The sequence below is a fragment of the Oncorhynchus tshawytscha genome, linkage group LG14 (genome assembly GCF_018296145.1).
Source record: "Oncorhynchus tshawytscha isolate Ot180627B linkage group LG14, Otsh_v2.0, whole genome shotgun sequence".
Taxonomy (NCBI): domain Eukaryota; kingdom Metazoa; phylum Chordata; class Actinopteri; order Salmoniformes; family Salmonidae; genus Oncorhynchus; species Oncorhynchus tshawytscha.
This window is the reverse complement of record NC_056442.1, coordinates 9817634-9833037: the sequence shown is the minus strand read 5'-3', so window position 1 is coordinate 9833037 and position 15404 is coordinate 9817634. Positions and strand designations below refer to the sequence as shown.

Below are 15404 nucleotides of genomic sequence, written 5' to 3'. Positions count from 1 at the left end.
GAACACGACCTTGTGACGAGGGAAGTTGACAGACTGAAGTAATGTGATTGGTTGGATGAAAGCTCAGTGGGAAGAGCTTGTGACATGCCACTGGGCAGAGTTCAGATGCCTGTATAATAAAATGTAAAAAGGCTCACGGTTGGTAGGGCGTTACACGCAGATCGCGACCTGCAAAGTTACTTGTTCAAATCCCAATTGGGACTTTGTTTCCAACCGTACATTATAAACTAAATACATTTCTAACCTAACTTTGAACAGCTTCAAATCTGTTCCTCACCCCTAGTGCAGTGGGATAGGGACCATAGGTTCAAATCTTGCCGATAACATTTGCTCAACTACCTGGTCCAGGAAACAAATGCACTTTAATGAAACGAGACGACGCCACTAGCACGTCATGCAAATTACGTTTACAGGAGGAATCCCAACCTGTATAAAGTGGTAATAACGAATTTAGCTAGTTGTGCCAGACATTTTATAAAGACTACTAGTGGATGCTTTTAGCCTTTGAGAAAAAAAAAAACTTAATCCTGAAGGGGGTGAGGAAATTAAACTCTTCTCAGTAGGGTACACCTAAGTATCTTCGGTCGGAGGAGGCTACCAAGGAGCAAATTCCTCCGTTAAACTATTAAGGAATTGCCACTACATATGGCGACCGGTTTCTGGGTCATGGAGAAGAGCATGGCGTTTACCTCAATTGAGAAGCTCCCCGTGTCCTTTTAACTAGAGAGGTTTTTGAGCAACAGTTGTTGAAATGGCCTACATTAACCCTGCTTCCTATATTAACTTGTGTCCTTGTTCAGTTTTGTTCAATGAAATGTTGCCTGCAAACAGCTGTACATTCAAAACTTTATTGCATTAATTAAATGAAAACAAGTTTTAGGGGCAAGCAAAATAGCATTTTCATACTACAGACAAAAACAGAACAAACTCAATTATTCAGCTGTGAAAAGTAAAGCTGTCACTTTCTTTCACACAATTTTTTCAAAGGGGATAATTTGCCACTTCTTGATAGATTCTCCTCTAAACACACCCCTTCTCCCAACCCGCTAAACTAACGAACCAGTGGTGTTTAGGATTCCATTTCTTCTTTTTTTTTTTACACAATATCTCACCACGGTGGACAGATCTGCTTTTTTAGAGCAGTAACATTTAAAGCACTCGTGGTATAACAGTTCAAAAGGATAGCTTGCATTTTAACGGAGTAAAGCGCACTCAAATCTGGAGACCTAAAGGAAAGGCCAAATTAACAAGTGGGATTTAAAGCATTTCCTCACCTCGGTTCACTTCAACGTCAGTCTGCATATCTATGACATCATTACCTCTACGTCAGGAGTGACTTCCCGTCTACTTGGCATTGGCTTCAAAAATCCCACAAGCCATTGCACTCAGTAAAATCACGAGGTGAAACAGAGCAACAGAATGGGTTGCTACTGGAAGGTAACTCGTTCAACTCTTGTCGCCCCCCCCGATCAATTGTACTCCTCTTCCAGGTCTTCATCGAGGTCACAGAAATCGATTGACGGCCGGGTATCAACCACCTCCTCTTCATCCGACTCCCCATAAGAGCCTGCAGCAGAGGGAACAATTATCAGTCAAACCAGGGACTAGTTTATTAGTAGTCCATTTCATTATTTTTGAATAAACAGTTGCAAAATGTATCTTTTAGTTTAGAATGGTGTTCAAAAGTAAAATATTAAGACCGTTTAAATTGCCAGTGATGAATACTGCAGTGCACACCATGATATCAACACAACTAATAACCTCCACTGAGATGACCTTGTGCATAGTTACCTGAAGGGGAATTATTCACAGCACTGTTGCTGGGCAACAAAAAAAAAAACTATTAAAAAAGTGTTCAGAGCTCTCATCGTGCTACGTGTAGAAACGCATATGGGCCTTTAACATCAGAGAAGGTCAATATAATCAAATACTTACCCATCGGGTTCATTAACAGTGACTAACAGCCCCGTATCAAGTCACTAAAACATGTGCACACACAGCATTGGGGAGAAATTATTCAAGAACGTACTTTCAAGATTGTCCATGTGTTCATGAAGGGTCCTCGCCAGGTTGAAAAACTGAGCGAGAGAGGGGGAAATGGTTTTTGGGGTTTTTTTTAAACACTGAATCCTACTACATTTGAATTAAGTATTTTTTTCCCCACAATAGTTAGTGAATTATGAGGCCAAAGAAAAACATTGGGCTTAACATTCAAAATGACTTCTCTGCGCCCAGTGCAAATGAATGACGTTTAGAATTTGTTGTGCATGGTGGTGCCGGGTGTAGGCGTGAGTTCTTACCCCGGCGTCGTTGGCAGCTCCGAGCACATCAGAGAACCTCTGCTCACACAGGTGTAGCAACACCACCAGGTAAAGGCCACAGCTGATGAACTCGTACTCAGACTGGACAGAAAGGGAAAGAAAGGAAGTGGTCACTTAAAACTGCAGATATGCGTTAAACTCAAGTTAGGACTGGGTCCCAGGCAGGTAAACCTTAAAGTTAACATATTACGGAACAGTTGGTTTTAAGTGTCCCGTTCCGGTATTCTACAGTTGAATGAGCAGCACAGGAGTGATTTCCTGCCACACGTTTCCCCATTCACAGTTAGATAATGGACGACTAGGAGACGTCTGGGGTTAACTGAACGTCCCCTCACCCGCTCATGTGTCCTGTGTAGCTCGTTGATGTCAAAGTTCTCAATGTTCAGATGCAGCTTTTCTTTGCACAGCTCACACGTGGTGATGGCATCCAGATTAGTGCCTGGACAAGAGGGGGAAAGACAGTAAACAAATGTGCAATCACCGCATAATACACCGAGGGGCAGAAAATCATTTGTTAAGGTCAGAGAGAGAGAGAGAGAAAGTATTCTTACCAGAGCTGATTTTGGAACGCAGCCACTTCTTGATGCAGTCCTGGTGAACATACTGCAGGCTGCCTGTGCAGCGGCAGGGCTCGATCAGAGGGTTGGAGGGAGACTCCAAACCCATTTGGCAAATACGACACAGGTCCCCTTCCTCCTCGTCAGAGTCCTCCAACAGCAGGCTACAGGGGAGAGCGAGAAAGAGGTTTATTTACAGTGATCAACCATTCAAATCGAAGGAAAATAATTAAAAAGTGTCGGTCCTGCCAAAGAGGCATTTGAATGACAAGACGAGTACGGCCACAATAAAGACGATGGACAACACAGGGACAGTGCCATGTACAACAGGGGGATGGGACACCACAAGCATGCAGGTTCAGCCCACTCCCCAGCAAGCTCAGAGAAGGACAACCTCCCCACCTCTCCTGGATCTTCCTCAGTCTCTCAGGGTCTCTGGAAGAGGTGGGTTTCTCCTGGCCCTCCGGTTGGCTCCTGGCAGCGCCCGTCATGTCCACGGCGATCATGACGTTGTCGTGGACACGGAACAGTGGGCTGCTCATGAACCGCGCCAAACGCTGACTACTCCCCGCCATGTCTCTCAACTCCTCCTGTAGGGCAGCACTAGCACCCATCGCCCCCGAGGCTGCCGCCGCCGCAGCCACTGCTCCTTCGTCGTCCTCCTCCTCGTCTTCGTCCGCCTTGGCCTCGGGGGTGTCTCTACTCCTGAGGGGGAACTGGGTACCACGGTAATCCTCATCGGCACCGGACGCCAGGCGAGCGCTTTCGTCCCGTCCTTCTCTTCTACGGCGGGAGAAGAGAGGAGTGCAGCGGGTCCGGATGGAAGACGACAGCCAGGAGGAACCTGAAGTACTACTTCCAACACCACCACTGGTGCTGCCCCCTCTCCAGGCCTCCAGGCCAGGCTGGGGCTCCGGGACACGCTGGGTCTGGCCCTCCTGGACCGGGGATAGGCCCTGTCTGCGACGCCTCAGGAAGGCAAAGGCCTGGGCCGCGTCAGAGCCTCTGGGAACGGGCTCCACGCTTACGGGTCGGACACTCTCCTCGCTGGTAGCCACGGGTGCGTGGCTGGGGCCTTCTCCTCCAGAGACAGGGCTGTCCTCGGTCGAGTCGAAGGAACGGGAGGCGGAGCCAGAGCTGGAGCCACTGGAGTCCTGGCTGGAGCGCCGAGAGAAGAGGCGGGAGAGGAGGCGGCGGGTGGAGCGACGTCCATCGGATGCCTCGCCACCCTCCGGGGTTGTCCTGGGGGTGGAGGTTGGCGCGGAGGGAGGGGGGCTGGAGTCCCGGGCCTCCCGTCTTGCTGAGGGGGTTGTGTACCAAGAGGGGCGAGAGGTAACGGAGACTCCTTGAGCGGGCTCTCGGCTCTCAGTGGGCTCCTTGGCGGTGCGGAGGGTGGAGGTGGTGAGGGTGGAGGTGGTCAGGGAGCGGCCGGTGGCCCGGGAGGTGGAGGTGGTGGAGTCCCGGGCCAGTGGGGAGCGCTGGTAGGTGGAAGAGAGGTGGCGGCTGAGGGAGCTGCTCTCCCTGCTAGAGGAAGAGGAGTAGAGGGTCTCCTTGGGCCGGGCCCCCTGGGCATAGGTGGAGGTCACACGGTCTGGCCGGTCTAAAACACAAACATGTCCACATTAGCGATTGCATGCGTGTCAGTATTATGTTTGCGTGCGAGTATGTAAATGTTTCAGTTTTATGACTGAATGCGTGCGTAAATGTGCCAATAGGTTTGTAAGTCAATGCACACAAATGAGTCACTGTGTGATTACATACAAAGGGATGAGGTGAGTCCGGAGCTTCTATAGCTGGTGTTATCAGCCACACTGGACAGACTCCTCGCCTCGCTCCTCTTCTCCAGCTCCCTTCTGGACCACAGGGGCTCTGAGGAGGAAGAGGAGGAGGAAGAAGAAGAAGAGGAGGACGACCTGGACAGAGGCCGGTACGACTTCCACGACGACAAATCTAAACACAAGGTGCCAGTTTGTTATTCACCTGCATGTTTGAAAAGTTAAGTTGGTTAAACCACGAAGGATTTAGAAATCATTAACATGTTTCATCAATGTGGTAAAGTTAACTGAAGATGATAATAATATTACATCACTCAAAGCAATGGCGATGATTGTTTGCATGATTATCACAAGACCTGCGCTCATCAAGTGTATGGAAACTAACAGCAGTATATTTAAAGGAAAAGTTCACACTTAAAAAAAACATTTGCCAGGTATTTTCATACATTAAAAAGGGCTCAAGGAAAGAGACTGAAAACATTTGTAACTCTTGAGCTCTCCTTTGAACCAGGGGTCAGATACCTGAGTCTCTGTTGAGGACACTGCTGGAGTAGGAGGAGCCAGTCACAGAGGGGCTTGTTGTATATGCAGCTCTGTTGATATAAGACAGTTTGGCCCGTTTGGTATCCCCATCATCAGTTGGGTTGCTGAGAAGTCCTGAGTACGTCCCCAGTCTTGTCTCTGAATCCGTCTGATAAAACAACCCACAGAATGCCATCACATGAATCAAAACGGACTTGAACCTTGGCAATACGCATCAGTAATATCACTATCAAAACCTAAAAGTAAAACGGTTTAATGCTGAAGTAACATAATTTAAAAATCCCCATCAAAATCCATCTAAGACAGCACGGGCTGTGTCTCAAGCCACCACATCCGCCTGGGTCGCCCTGACGCATCTGCGGTGGTAGGTGGCAGAGCTACAGCAGTGTTGGCCAGACCATGAGACATCCCGAAAAAAAAAAAGCAGGGGGGGACGACAGTCTTCTCACGAAACGTAGCGTCTAAACTATGACCAAGGTGGAAAGGGGAGGCTCTCAAACACGATGGTGTTCTCAGTGTCGCTCTACGACCCCCACAAGTGTCACAGGACTCATGAAGGTAAGGGGTTAAATATAGGTCAAAATAAACAATTATTTACCAAGCTCTTAACATTTATAAAAATGTTTTATTCAACTTGTTTCTATGGGCTATAATAGTAAAGGCCAAATTCTATATTTTATTCAAACATTTTTTTTTATTGATAGCTAAAGGGGTCCTAAAATGTGAAATCAAATAGCTAAATGATCCACAATATGACCATGTTAAAACAATTCCGTATGTTAGCTTAGTGACCCAATGAACAAGATCCCGTTCTATCGTGAGTTTACCGGTTTGCTGCGGCTGCTCAGTGAGGACTCGGCCCAGGAGCGATCGTAGGAGACAGAGGAGGTGGTCAGAGGGGATTTCCAGCTGGAGTGGCGGCTGTCAGAACTACTGTAGTCCCTGGTCGAGCTGAGGAACCGAGAGCTCTGAGACACAAGGGCCATGAAAACACATGGGGTTAGCGCAAGTCAATACATGGAGCAATGTAAGGTAGCTGACACATGGTACAAATCCAAGATCACCAAACAGGAGAAGAGTTTCCCCTAGGATTTTTTTCAGCAGCGATGGCAAAGTTAGCGTTGTAGCGGGTGCGCCAATGGCAAGACCAACAATTCTAAAGGCCCTCAGACAATTTAGCTGTAAAAGCTAAATATAAGTAACTTCCTGTAATTCTACACATTTCGCCACGATTTTTGCCGTGTAGTAGAGCGACTCAAACAAAATCAATAGGGGCCTCTATTTGAAGTGGCGGTAACAATTTAGCAGCGGAGGCCAAAACTACTAAATGAATGTCGAGGAAACACTGCATTTGTCTAAATATTCTTGTTCCAATTACTCCTACATTCTTGCATGCTAGCTAGGTAATGCCATTTATCTTTTCATTACATCAAATGCATTCATTTTACTCAAAGGTGTTTGCAAACGTGTCAACTAAGTCAGTTTATTGTGCATGAGCCGGGCCCAGGATTCTTCTGGAAGAGTAGTTAAATAGACAGACAGCCCAGTAGTAACTTTATCTAATGGCACAGTCCTTGACAGGACAGGCGGGCTGAAAATCACACTGGCAGGAATCTAGGCTGGCCTATAAAAAGCCCCAGCTAAAGTACACAGATACCTTCTCTGAACACGGCTAACTCGCCAAATAGAGAAGAGGACTGGAACCAAGAGGGAGAGTAACAGACGGTCCCTTAGACAAGAGTCAGATGGCAGCAAAGAAAGCCTGGTTTCTCATTGAAATCCAGACCTAAAGGTCACATATTTTAGGAATACAAAGTGACATTTAGGGTCAGCAAATGTATGTGATCTGCCACTTTCTCCCTCTAATACGGTGTTCTGTACCTGGTGGTCGAGGTCAGGTTTAAGGGGTGTGGCCCTGGTGAAGCGATCACTGTTCAGGACACTGGATCTTCCATAGAGCCTGCTGGATCCCAGGGAACCCAGGGAGGAGGGGGAAGAGGATGAAGAATAAGATGACGTGGTGCTGGCCACCGTAAAGGGCAGCCGGCGAGGCTTGGAATCCATCACTGATTGGCTGTGGAAAGATATTAGAAAACAAAATGTTAGAGAACACATGCAATCAAACATTGTACAAAGTGGAATACAGTAAGCCTAGACATAGTCCAGTGTTATTTAATAGACAAGTACTAGACTGATGTAGGCTACAGCTGGGGATCCCAAACTTTTTCCACTCAGGCCCCCCTTCCAGCATTGAACATCTTGCGTGCACCATGCCTTGTCTAATGTATATTCATGTGATATGAGTGACAAACATTACAACCTAGCTAAAACAATGTTAGCTGACATGGGTTAGTTGATCGGCACATTTCTGACAAGCTATAAATAACTCTAGGGTATTTGTATTTATTATGGCTCCCCATTAGCCATTGGCTCTTCCTGGGTTCCAGCAAAATTAAGGTAGTTCTACTTTTTTTCTCCCCAATTTCAATCATCTCTTCGCTGCAACTCCAACGGGCTCGGGAGGCGAAGGTCGAGTCATGTCCCCGCCAAACCGCATTTCTTAACACACGCCTGCTTAAGCCGGAAGCACTAGTGTCGGAAACGCAGTTCACCTGACGACAGAGGTCAGCCTGTAGGCGCCCGGCCCGCCACAAGGAGTCGCTAGTGCACGATTAGCCAAGTCAAGCCCCCCGACCAAACCCTCCCCTAACCCGGACGATGCTGGGCCAATTGTGTACCGACCTACGGGACTCCAGAGCACGGCCGGTTGTGATACTGCCTGGGATCGATTCCGGGTCTGTAGTGACGCCTCTAGCACTGCCTTAGACGACATTGCCACGCGGGAGTCAGCAGTTATTCATTTTTTTTAAAACATTACAATACATTCACAAACAGATTTCACAACTATTAAGTGCATGCAATGGCAGGAGGAAAACTGATTATACCCAATTTCAAAATTGCACCTTGTGCATTCTACCATTAAGAGTAAGTTGAAAACCGCACTGAGTTCATTCAAATAAATGTGGAAACCATTGGTATCCAGTACTCCATATCAGTACTCATTCAATATACATAACTCAGAGCTCAATGTCCTGACCAAACCCTACTTTTGTTATTGCTAAAACCTTTTGTGCCTGTTCCACCCAACCCTTAGGCTAGACTAAACATGATTTAACGACAAGATAAGACGAGATAGACCTCGCTGCGTTTTGAAACTGCAATCGTAAAGACCAGACTGAAGAGTCAGGGAATCTCCCAATCTGATAAAACCCCAACAGTCAGGAAAAGGGGTTGGCTGGTCGCTGAGACAGCCGAAGTGTGACAGTGTACAAACTGTCCAGAAGCTTCTTGGCACCTAACCCCCACACCTGTCCTTGGATCACAATCACTGTTTGTTGCATCCCAAATGGCACCCTAGTAGGTGCACTACATAAGCATTAGGGTGCCATTTGGTACACACCGTCACAGCCATTTGATGGTGACATTTCCTGAGGAAAGAGAGCGCAGCAGGGGGGCTGTGCAGGTCAGGCCTTGCATCACACACGAGATCATCACTGCAAGATAATTTATTAAAAAGGTGCATTCCTCTGTTTTACATGGATCACAGCACCCCTATGGTGATAGGAGAACCAGAAAGAAAAAAACATGTCCATCTCCTTACAAAGCCCCGCCCACCACCCTGCTCAACCTTTTGAGAACCTTTCCTAAAAAGTAAACTTAACTAAATGTTTATTTCACCTAGGCTATCACTTTTGGTAGCCTACAGCTGTGGCTTGGAAATACTATTGTCATTAATTGTATTTTTTTAATAGTTATGCTCCTAATTTAGCCCACAGCGAGTGTGTCTTCTCTCAATCACACTCATGATGTATGGGTGGTGCTAAACTTAGCCATCAGGAATGAAAAGTGTACACAAGAGGAAAGTTGTTTTGATAACAGGTCAAACTCTGTTTTGCTTGTATTTAAGATGTGGAGGCCTGCCTAGGTAAGACTGATGAAATCTGTACACAAAATGCCAAAACTTCCTTCTCTACTGTTAATATTTAATTGCACAATAGTAACACGTTCAGTCAGGCTCTGCAAAACTGGAAGAGTGAATTTTTTTATTCGGCCACAGAAGTTAATTTCAGTTTTTTTCTGAAACGTTTTGTTTTGAGGATACGGTTTGGCTGTTCATCCTGATTCAGACAAGGCCATGGAAGCATGAGCTATTTTTTCCTCTACCCGTCTAGGCCAGTTATCTACCAGATTTTCTGCAAATAAAACTATAGTTAGAGAAAGGACAAGTCTTACTAACGCAACAGTTGAGCAAAACGGTGACACTTTAGCACCTCAGTCATGAATTGCAAACTAGCCAACAATAGCTTCATGGCTAACGTTAGGTTGGTGGCTACTGTAACTAAAAGGCTACCCAAATGCCCGAACCGACTTCTCAAAATGTCTGACAGTTTCCAAGAAAATAGTTCCCTTTTCTTTTGCTCACCAGATGTCGAAGGAGCTTGTCAGCTAGCTACCTAATGTTAGCAATACCCATGGCCATGGAAGAAACATGCATGATCTCAAAGCTACACTGTCTGGGGCTAGCTAGTCAAGCTAGCCTCCCAAACTTGTTGTTGGCACGGCTTCGAAGTTAAAAATGGATGAAGAAAAACAGCTTGCTAGCTAACGTTGCCTACTAGGCTAAATAGATAGTTAACGTTAGCCCACGACCACAAAGCATGCTAGGGCTACAGCTGCTAACTACCATCCTAGTACTAGAAACCACTCGCAACTTCTAGAATAGAAACGACTCGATTGAGGACATGACAGTCATATCCACAAATAGGACAATTACCGTGAATGCGCTGAGATAATCTTGATGGTTTAGCTAGCGAACGGTAGGCCTATTTTTTTATGCTGCTGTTGTTGATCATCCGTCCTGACATAACGTTGGGAAGCTAGCTAATCCATTTCTTCTATCAAAGGAATCAATTTAATCGTTGCCAAATTAAAATGTAAAACAATGTCGCAGGCTATAGCTAGAAACATCACGGATAAGGTGCAAAAGCAGCACACTCTCACCTTTGCTTCGCTGCATTCAATGATGACGGCGTCTGTGTGTTGATTAAGAGAAGGTCATGTGATTTACAATGCAATCAGACACCCCAGACAAGTACGTACAACTCAGGATGGTGAAGGACAATGTACTCCATCCAATAGAATATCAAACACTGTACTTGTCCTGCCCCCTTTTTAATTGACGTTGTGAATTTGGATTGAAAGTACAGTATGATTGTGATAGTAATGAATTGATATGTTTTTTAATTTAAAAAAAATAAAATTATTTAACCAGGTATGCTAGTTGAGAACAAGTTCTCATTTGCAACTGCGACCTGGCCAAGATAAAGCATAGCAGTGTGAACAGACAACACAGAGTTACACATGGAGTAAACAATTAACAAGTCAATAACACAGTAGAAAAAAAGAGTCTATTTACATTGTGTGCAAAAGGCACGAGGAGGTAGGTGAATAATTACAATTTTGCAGATTAACACTGGAGTGATAAATGATCAGATGGTCATGTACATGTAGAGATATTGGTGTGCAAAAGAGCAGAAAAGTAAATAAATATAAACAGTATGGGGATGAGGTAGGTACAATTGAGTGGGCTATTTACCGATAGACTATGTACAGCTGCAGCGATCGATTAGCTGCTCAGATAGCAGATGTTTGAAGTTGGTGAGGGAGATAAAAGTCTCCAACTTCAGTGATTTTTGCAATTCGTTCCAGTCACAGGCAGCAGAGAACTGTAACGAAAGGCGGCCAAATGAGGTGTTGGCTTTAGGGATGATCAGTGAGATACACTTGCTGGAGTGCGTGCTACGGGTGGGTGTTGCCATCGTGACCAGTGAACTGAGATAAGGCGGAGCTTTACCTAGCATGGACTTGTAGATGACCTGGAGCCAGTGGGTCTGGCGACGAATATGTAGCAAGGGCCAGCCGACTAGAGCATACAGGTGCAGGCAACGAACGGTTGAATAGCATGCATTTGGTTTTACGAGCATTTAAAAGCAGTTGGAGGCCACGGAAGGAGTGTTGTATGGCATTGAAGCTCGTTTGGAGGTTAGACAGCACAGTGTCCAAGGACGGGCCGGAAGTATACAGAATGGTGTCGTCTGCATAGAGGTGGATCAGGGAATCGCCCGCAGCAAGAGCAACATCATTGATATATACAGAGAAAAGAGTCGGCCCGAGAATTGAACCCTGTGGCACCCCCATAGAGACTGCCAGAGGACCGGACAGCATGCCCTCCGATTTGACACACTGAACTCTGTCTGCAAAGTAGTTGCTGAACCAGGCAAGGCAGTCATTAGAAAAACCGAGGCTACTGAGTCTACCGATAAGAATATGGTGATTGACAGAGTCGAAAGCCTTGGCAAGGTCGATGAAGACGGCTGCACAGTACTGTCTTTTATCGATGGCGGTTATGATATCGTTGATGATGTTGGGGAGTTAAGGTTGAAAGGATGGTTGTGATTGAAAGGATGGTTGTGATAATGAATTGATGATGATGATGATGTTGGTGAGTTACAATTTAAATTAAGATTATGATAATACACTGAACAAGAATAAAAAACTTTACCAATGTAAAGTGTTGGTCCCATGTTTCATGAGCAGAAATAAAATATCACAGAAATGTTCCATACCACAGAAAGCTTATTCTTCTAAAATGGTGTGCAGAAATTTGTTTACATCCCTGTTAGTGAGCATTTCGACTTGGCCAAGATAATCCATCCACCTGACAGGTGTGGCCTTTCAAGAAGCTGATTAAACAGCATGATCATTACGCAGGTGCACCTTGTGCTGGGGACAATAAAAGGCCACTCTAAAATGTGCAGTTTGCCACAGATGTATCAAGTTTTGAGGGAGGGTACAATTAGCATGCTGACTGCAAGAATTTCCACCAGAGCTGATGCCAATGAATTGAATGTTAATTTGTCTACCATAAGCAGCCTCCAAAGTCATTTTAGAGAACTTGGCAGTATGTCCAACCGTCCTCACAACCGCAGACCGCGTGTATAGTGTTGTGTTGCCGAGCGTTTTGCTGATGTCAACGTTGTGAACAGAGTGCACCATAGTGGGGTTATGGTATGGGCAGGCATAAGCTACAGACAATGAACACAATTGCATTTTATCAATGGCAATTTGAATGCACAGAGATACCGTGACGAGATCCTGAGGCCCACTGTCGTGCCATTCATCCGCTGCCATCACCTCCTGTTTCAGCATGATAATGCACGGCCCCATGTCACAAGGATTCCTGGAAGCTGAAAGGTCCAAGTTCTTCCATGTCCTGAAAACTCACAAGACATGTCACCCAATGAGCATGTTTAGGATGCTCTGGATCCACGTGTACAACAGCGTGTTCTAGTTCCTGCAAATATTGGCAGGTAGCCTAGTGGTTCGAGTGTTGGGCCAGTAGCTGAAAGGTTGCTAGATCAAATCCCTGAGCTGACAAGGTAAAATTCTGTCGTTCTGCCCCTGAACAAGGCAGTTAACCCACTGTTTCTAGGCCGTCATTGCAAATAAGAAATTGTTCTTAACTGACTTGCCTAGTTAAATAAATACAAATCCAGCAACTTTGCACAGCCATTGGAAGTGGCGTGGGACAACTTTCCACAGGCCAGAATCAGCAACTCTTTGTGAAGGAGATGTGTCACACTGCATGAGACAAATGGTGGTCACACCAGATGCGGACTTCTTTTCTGATCCACGCCCCTATCTTTTATAAAGTGCCTGTGACCAACGGATGTGTATCTGTATTCCCAGTCATGTGACATCCAAAGATTAGGACCTCATGAATTTATTTTCAATTGAATTATTTCCTTATTGTGAACTGCAACTCAGTCACATTTTGAAATTGTTGCATGCTGTGTTTATATTTTTGTTCAGTATAAGTACATATGTCACTATTATCTGGTTAAAACAGTTTTGCAGTGGTCAGTAGCCTCAACAGCATACCCTATATGTGAAGATGGCTATTTTCTGTCCTCCTCTTAAGTTCGAACAGAGAGAATGAGAAACCTTATAATACACATCTATATTTTATTATACAGTATATGATATAATAAACTACCTTATATAAACGATCTTTGGTTCAAACTGTAATATATATCATTCAGAATACATGTCTCAAACCCAGCCGGGTCTGGAACAAGAAAAAAAAAGTCCCCAAAAACAGATTTTTATTTTTCAAAAACTTTACATCCATCCTCCTCAACTTCACAAGTCTAAAGCAGCCACTGACGATGATGACGATGAGGACGATTATTATGAAGGAGTCTATATGGATACATACTGAAATAAATGTTATAATAGTTGCTCATTTGCCATTGATGATTCAGGCAGTGATTGCTACTACATCTCATGTCTCGCTAATTGAATAATTGGGGCGCCAGGTAGCCTAGCGGTTAAGTGTCCCTGAGATGGCAAGGTGGACAAATCTGCCGTTATACCCTTGAGCAAGGCGGGTAACCCCCAACAACTGCTCCCTGGGTGCCGATTATGTGGCCCCCAGCACCTCTCTGACTCAGAGGAGTTGGGTTAAATGTGAAACACACATTTTGGTTGAATGCATTCAGTTTTGCAACTGACTACGTATCCCCCTTTCCCTAAATACTACGAAATGTAGGCCTAATGATTAATGCCCTCATGATGTACAGTAGGTGATGTACATCGTTCATAAAATACTGAGGATTAGACTATTATTTTATGCTGACAATCAGAAATTGTTTTGACAACCTAAAAAAAACTTGTAGTAGATGGACTGCTATTGAAATAGAATCCATAAAACGGTTTCGTCTTCGAGGTTCTATGGATTCTATTTATATAACTACTAGCGCCATCTTTGCCCACAGACACTCATGAGCTGTTCATAGTGATATACACTAGGGGGAGCATCATCTGACATTTGAATCCAACCACGTTGTAAAACAGATTGTACTCTTCTATTATTTGGACGTTACAGGCATGTTTGTTTTGTCACCAAGGTAATTAATGCATTTGCCAACAGCTCTAATGAGCTTTATTTGAGTAATTGTTATAAAAGGTCTTGTAGACCTTCTAATGGAAAGAAGTCAAGGAAAAAATAAATCACAAGGTCAATACAGTACCTTTTTTTAATTCATTTGCATTTTGCACAAAATGGTGCAATTAATTTAATGAATTGTTAATTAGAGTAAGCCTCAGAATATTCCATTAATTGTGACAATTTTAGATAATTCTCTCATTCTGAGATCTGTATTATTTTCCACATAAAATAAATACATCTCAATGTCAAGATTTATTTTTTGTTTTAAGAAAGGCCTACAGAGGATAAACCACGATGAGCTAAACAAGCTGGCTTGTGAACTGGAGGGCATGTGAAAGATAATGTTGGAGGTCAGAGGTCAGGTGTTGAATGGAGGAGTGAACACGGTTAACGTATTGCTTTACAACAGATGCATATGTAGAAGCCAAGGTCAACAAGATGCTCGACCGATACACCCCCATCCACAGAGTGAGACATTGTTATTAACTCCACGGGCCGATGGCGTGGCGATCAGATCAGGTGTAAATACAACACACAAGGCTAATAGTGTGAGGTGAAGGAGAGAGTGGTGCCTCAGATTAATGGCTGACAAAAAAGGACATGTGACCTAGTGTCCTGATGAAGTGCAAGGCTCGATGAAATGAGTGGCTTTGGGGTGAGTCTCAATTGTATTTCCTCGATTTCTCACATCCTCCCACTTCGTCTCCTTCTCAAAGCACAAGGTTCCTCCCCTCTGATCTTTATCATTCCAATACATTTTGAGAAGGAGGCAAGGAGAGAGGACGCGAGGAACTAAGGAAAAATAATTGAGATTCACCCCGTCTACCGTTGCAGTTGGTCTCAGCCCTTACTCTTCCATTCATGTAATCATGTGCTCTCCCCCGATGTTGCTCATTGGACAACAAAATAACATTCCTTGGAGCCATTTTTCATTCATGTTTACTTTGAAAGGGGAGGAGATTTTTTTCAATTTTCTGTTGGGGTTATCAGCAAGTCTTTCAGCATAGGAATCTTTTAGTTTATAGGTATGTAGGCAAGAAATATAATGTGAAGCCATATTACATGAAACTTGATCCACAATCCTTCAGAGATACTGAGCTGTCACTCTCAATTTCTACCTCATTGAAGAGGGTAGAAG

At 44.7% G+C, this 15404-nt stretch overlaps 1 protein-coding gene across 3 annotated transcripts; it reads right to left on the bottom strand.

Annotated features, from left to right (window-relative positions):
- Positions 1–834: 834 nt before the first annotated feature.
- Positions 835–10375, bottom strand: LOC112266504 (E3 ubiquitin-protein ligase MARCHF7). Of its 3 annotated transcripts, XM_024444021.2 has the most exons (11): positions 10258–10375; positions 7078–7270; positions 6024–6164; positions 5176–5344; positions 4640–4828; positions 3281–4478; positions 2873–3042; positions 2657–2760; positions 2301–2402; positions 2030–2078; positions 835–1567 (listed from the first exon to the last, which is right to left on the bottom strand). In XM_024444021.2, the coding sequence occupies exons 2-11, from the start codon at positions 7258–7260 to the stop codon at positions 1470–1472; spliced, it is 2403 nt and encodes an 800-aa protein (XP_024299789.1). In that variant the 5' UTR covers positions 7261–7270; positions 10258–10375; the 3' UTR covers positions 835–1469. The 3 variants fall into 3 exon arrangements, with proteins under 3 accessions (XP_024299789.1, XP_024299787.1, XP_024299788.1); XM_024444019.2 differs by lacking the exon at positions 2030–2078; XM_024444020.2 differs by lacking the exons at positions 2030–2078; positions 10258–10375 and adding an exon at positions 10031–10247.
- Positions 10376–15404: the final 5029 nt, after the last annotated feature.

Bases quoted from the DNA above. Each gene is read 5' to 3' on its own strand.
- LOC112266504 (XM_024444019.2), bottom strand. From the start codon at position 7,260: ATGGATTCCAAGCCTCGCCGGCTGCCCTTTACGGTGGCCAGCACCACG. The intron at 2,761-2,872 runs GTAAGAATACTT...CCTCTTGTCCAG, and splicing joins GCGTTCCAAAATCAGCTCTG to GCACTAATCTGGATGCCATC. The intron at 2,403-2,656 runs GTGAGGGGACGT...CTTTCTGTCCAG, and splicing joins TACACAGGACACATGAGCGG to TCTGAGTACGAGTTCATCAG.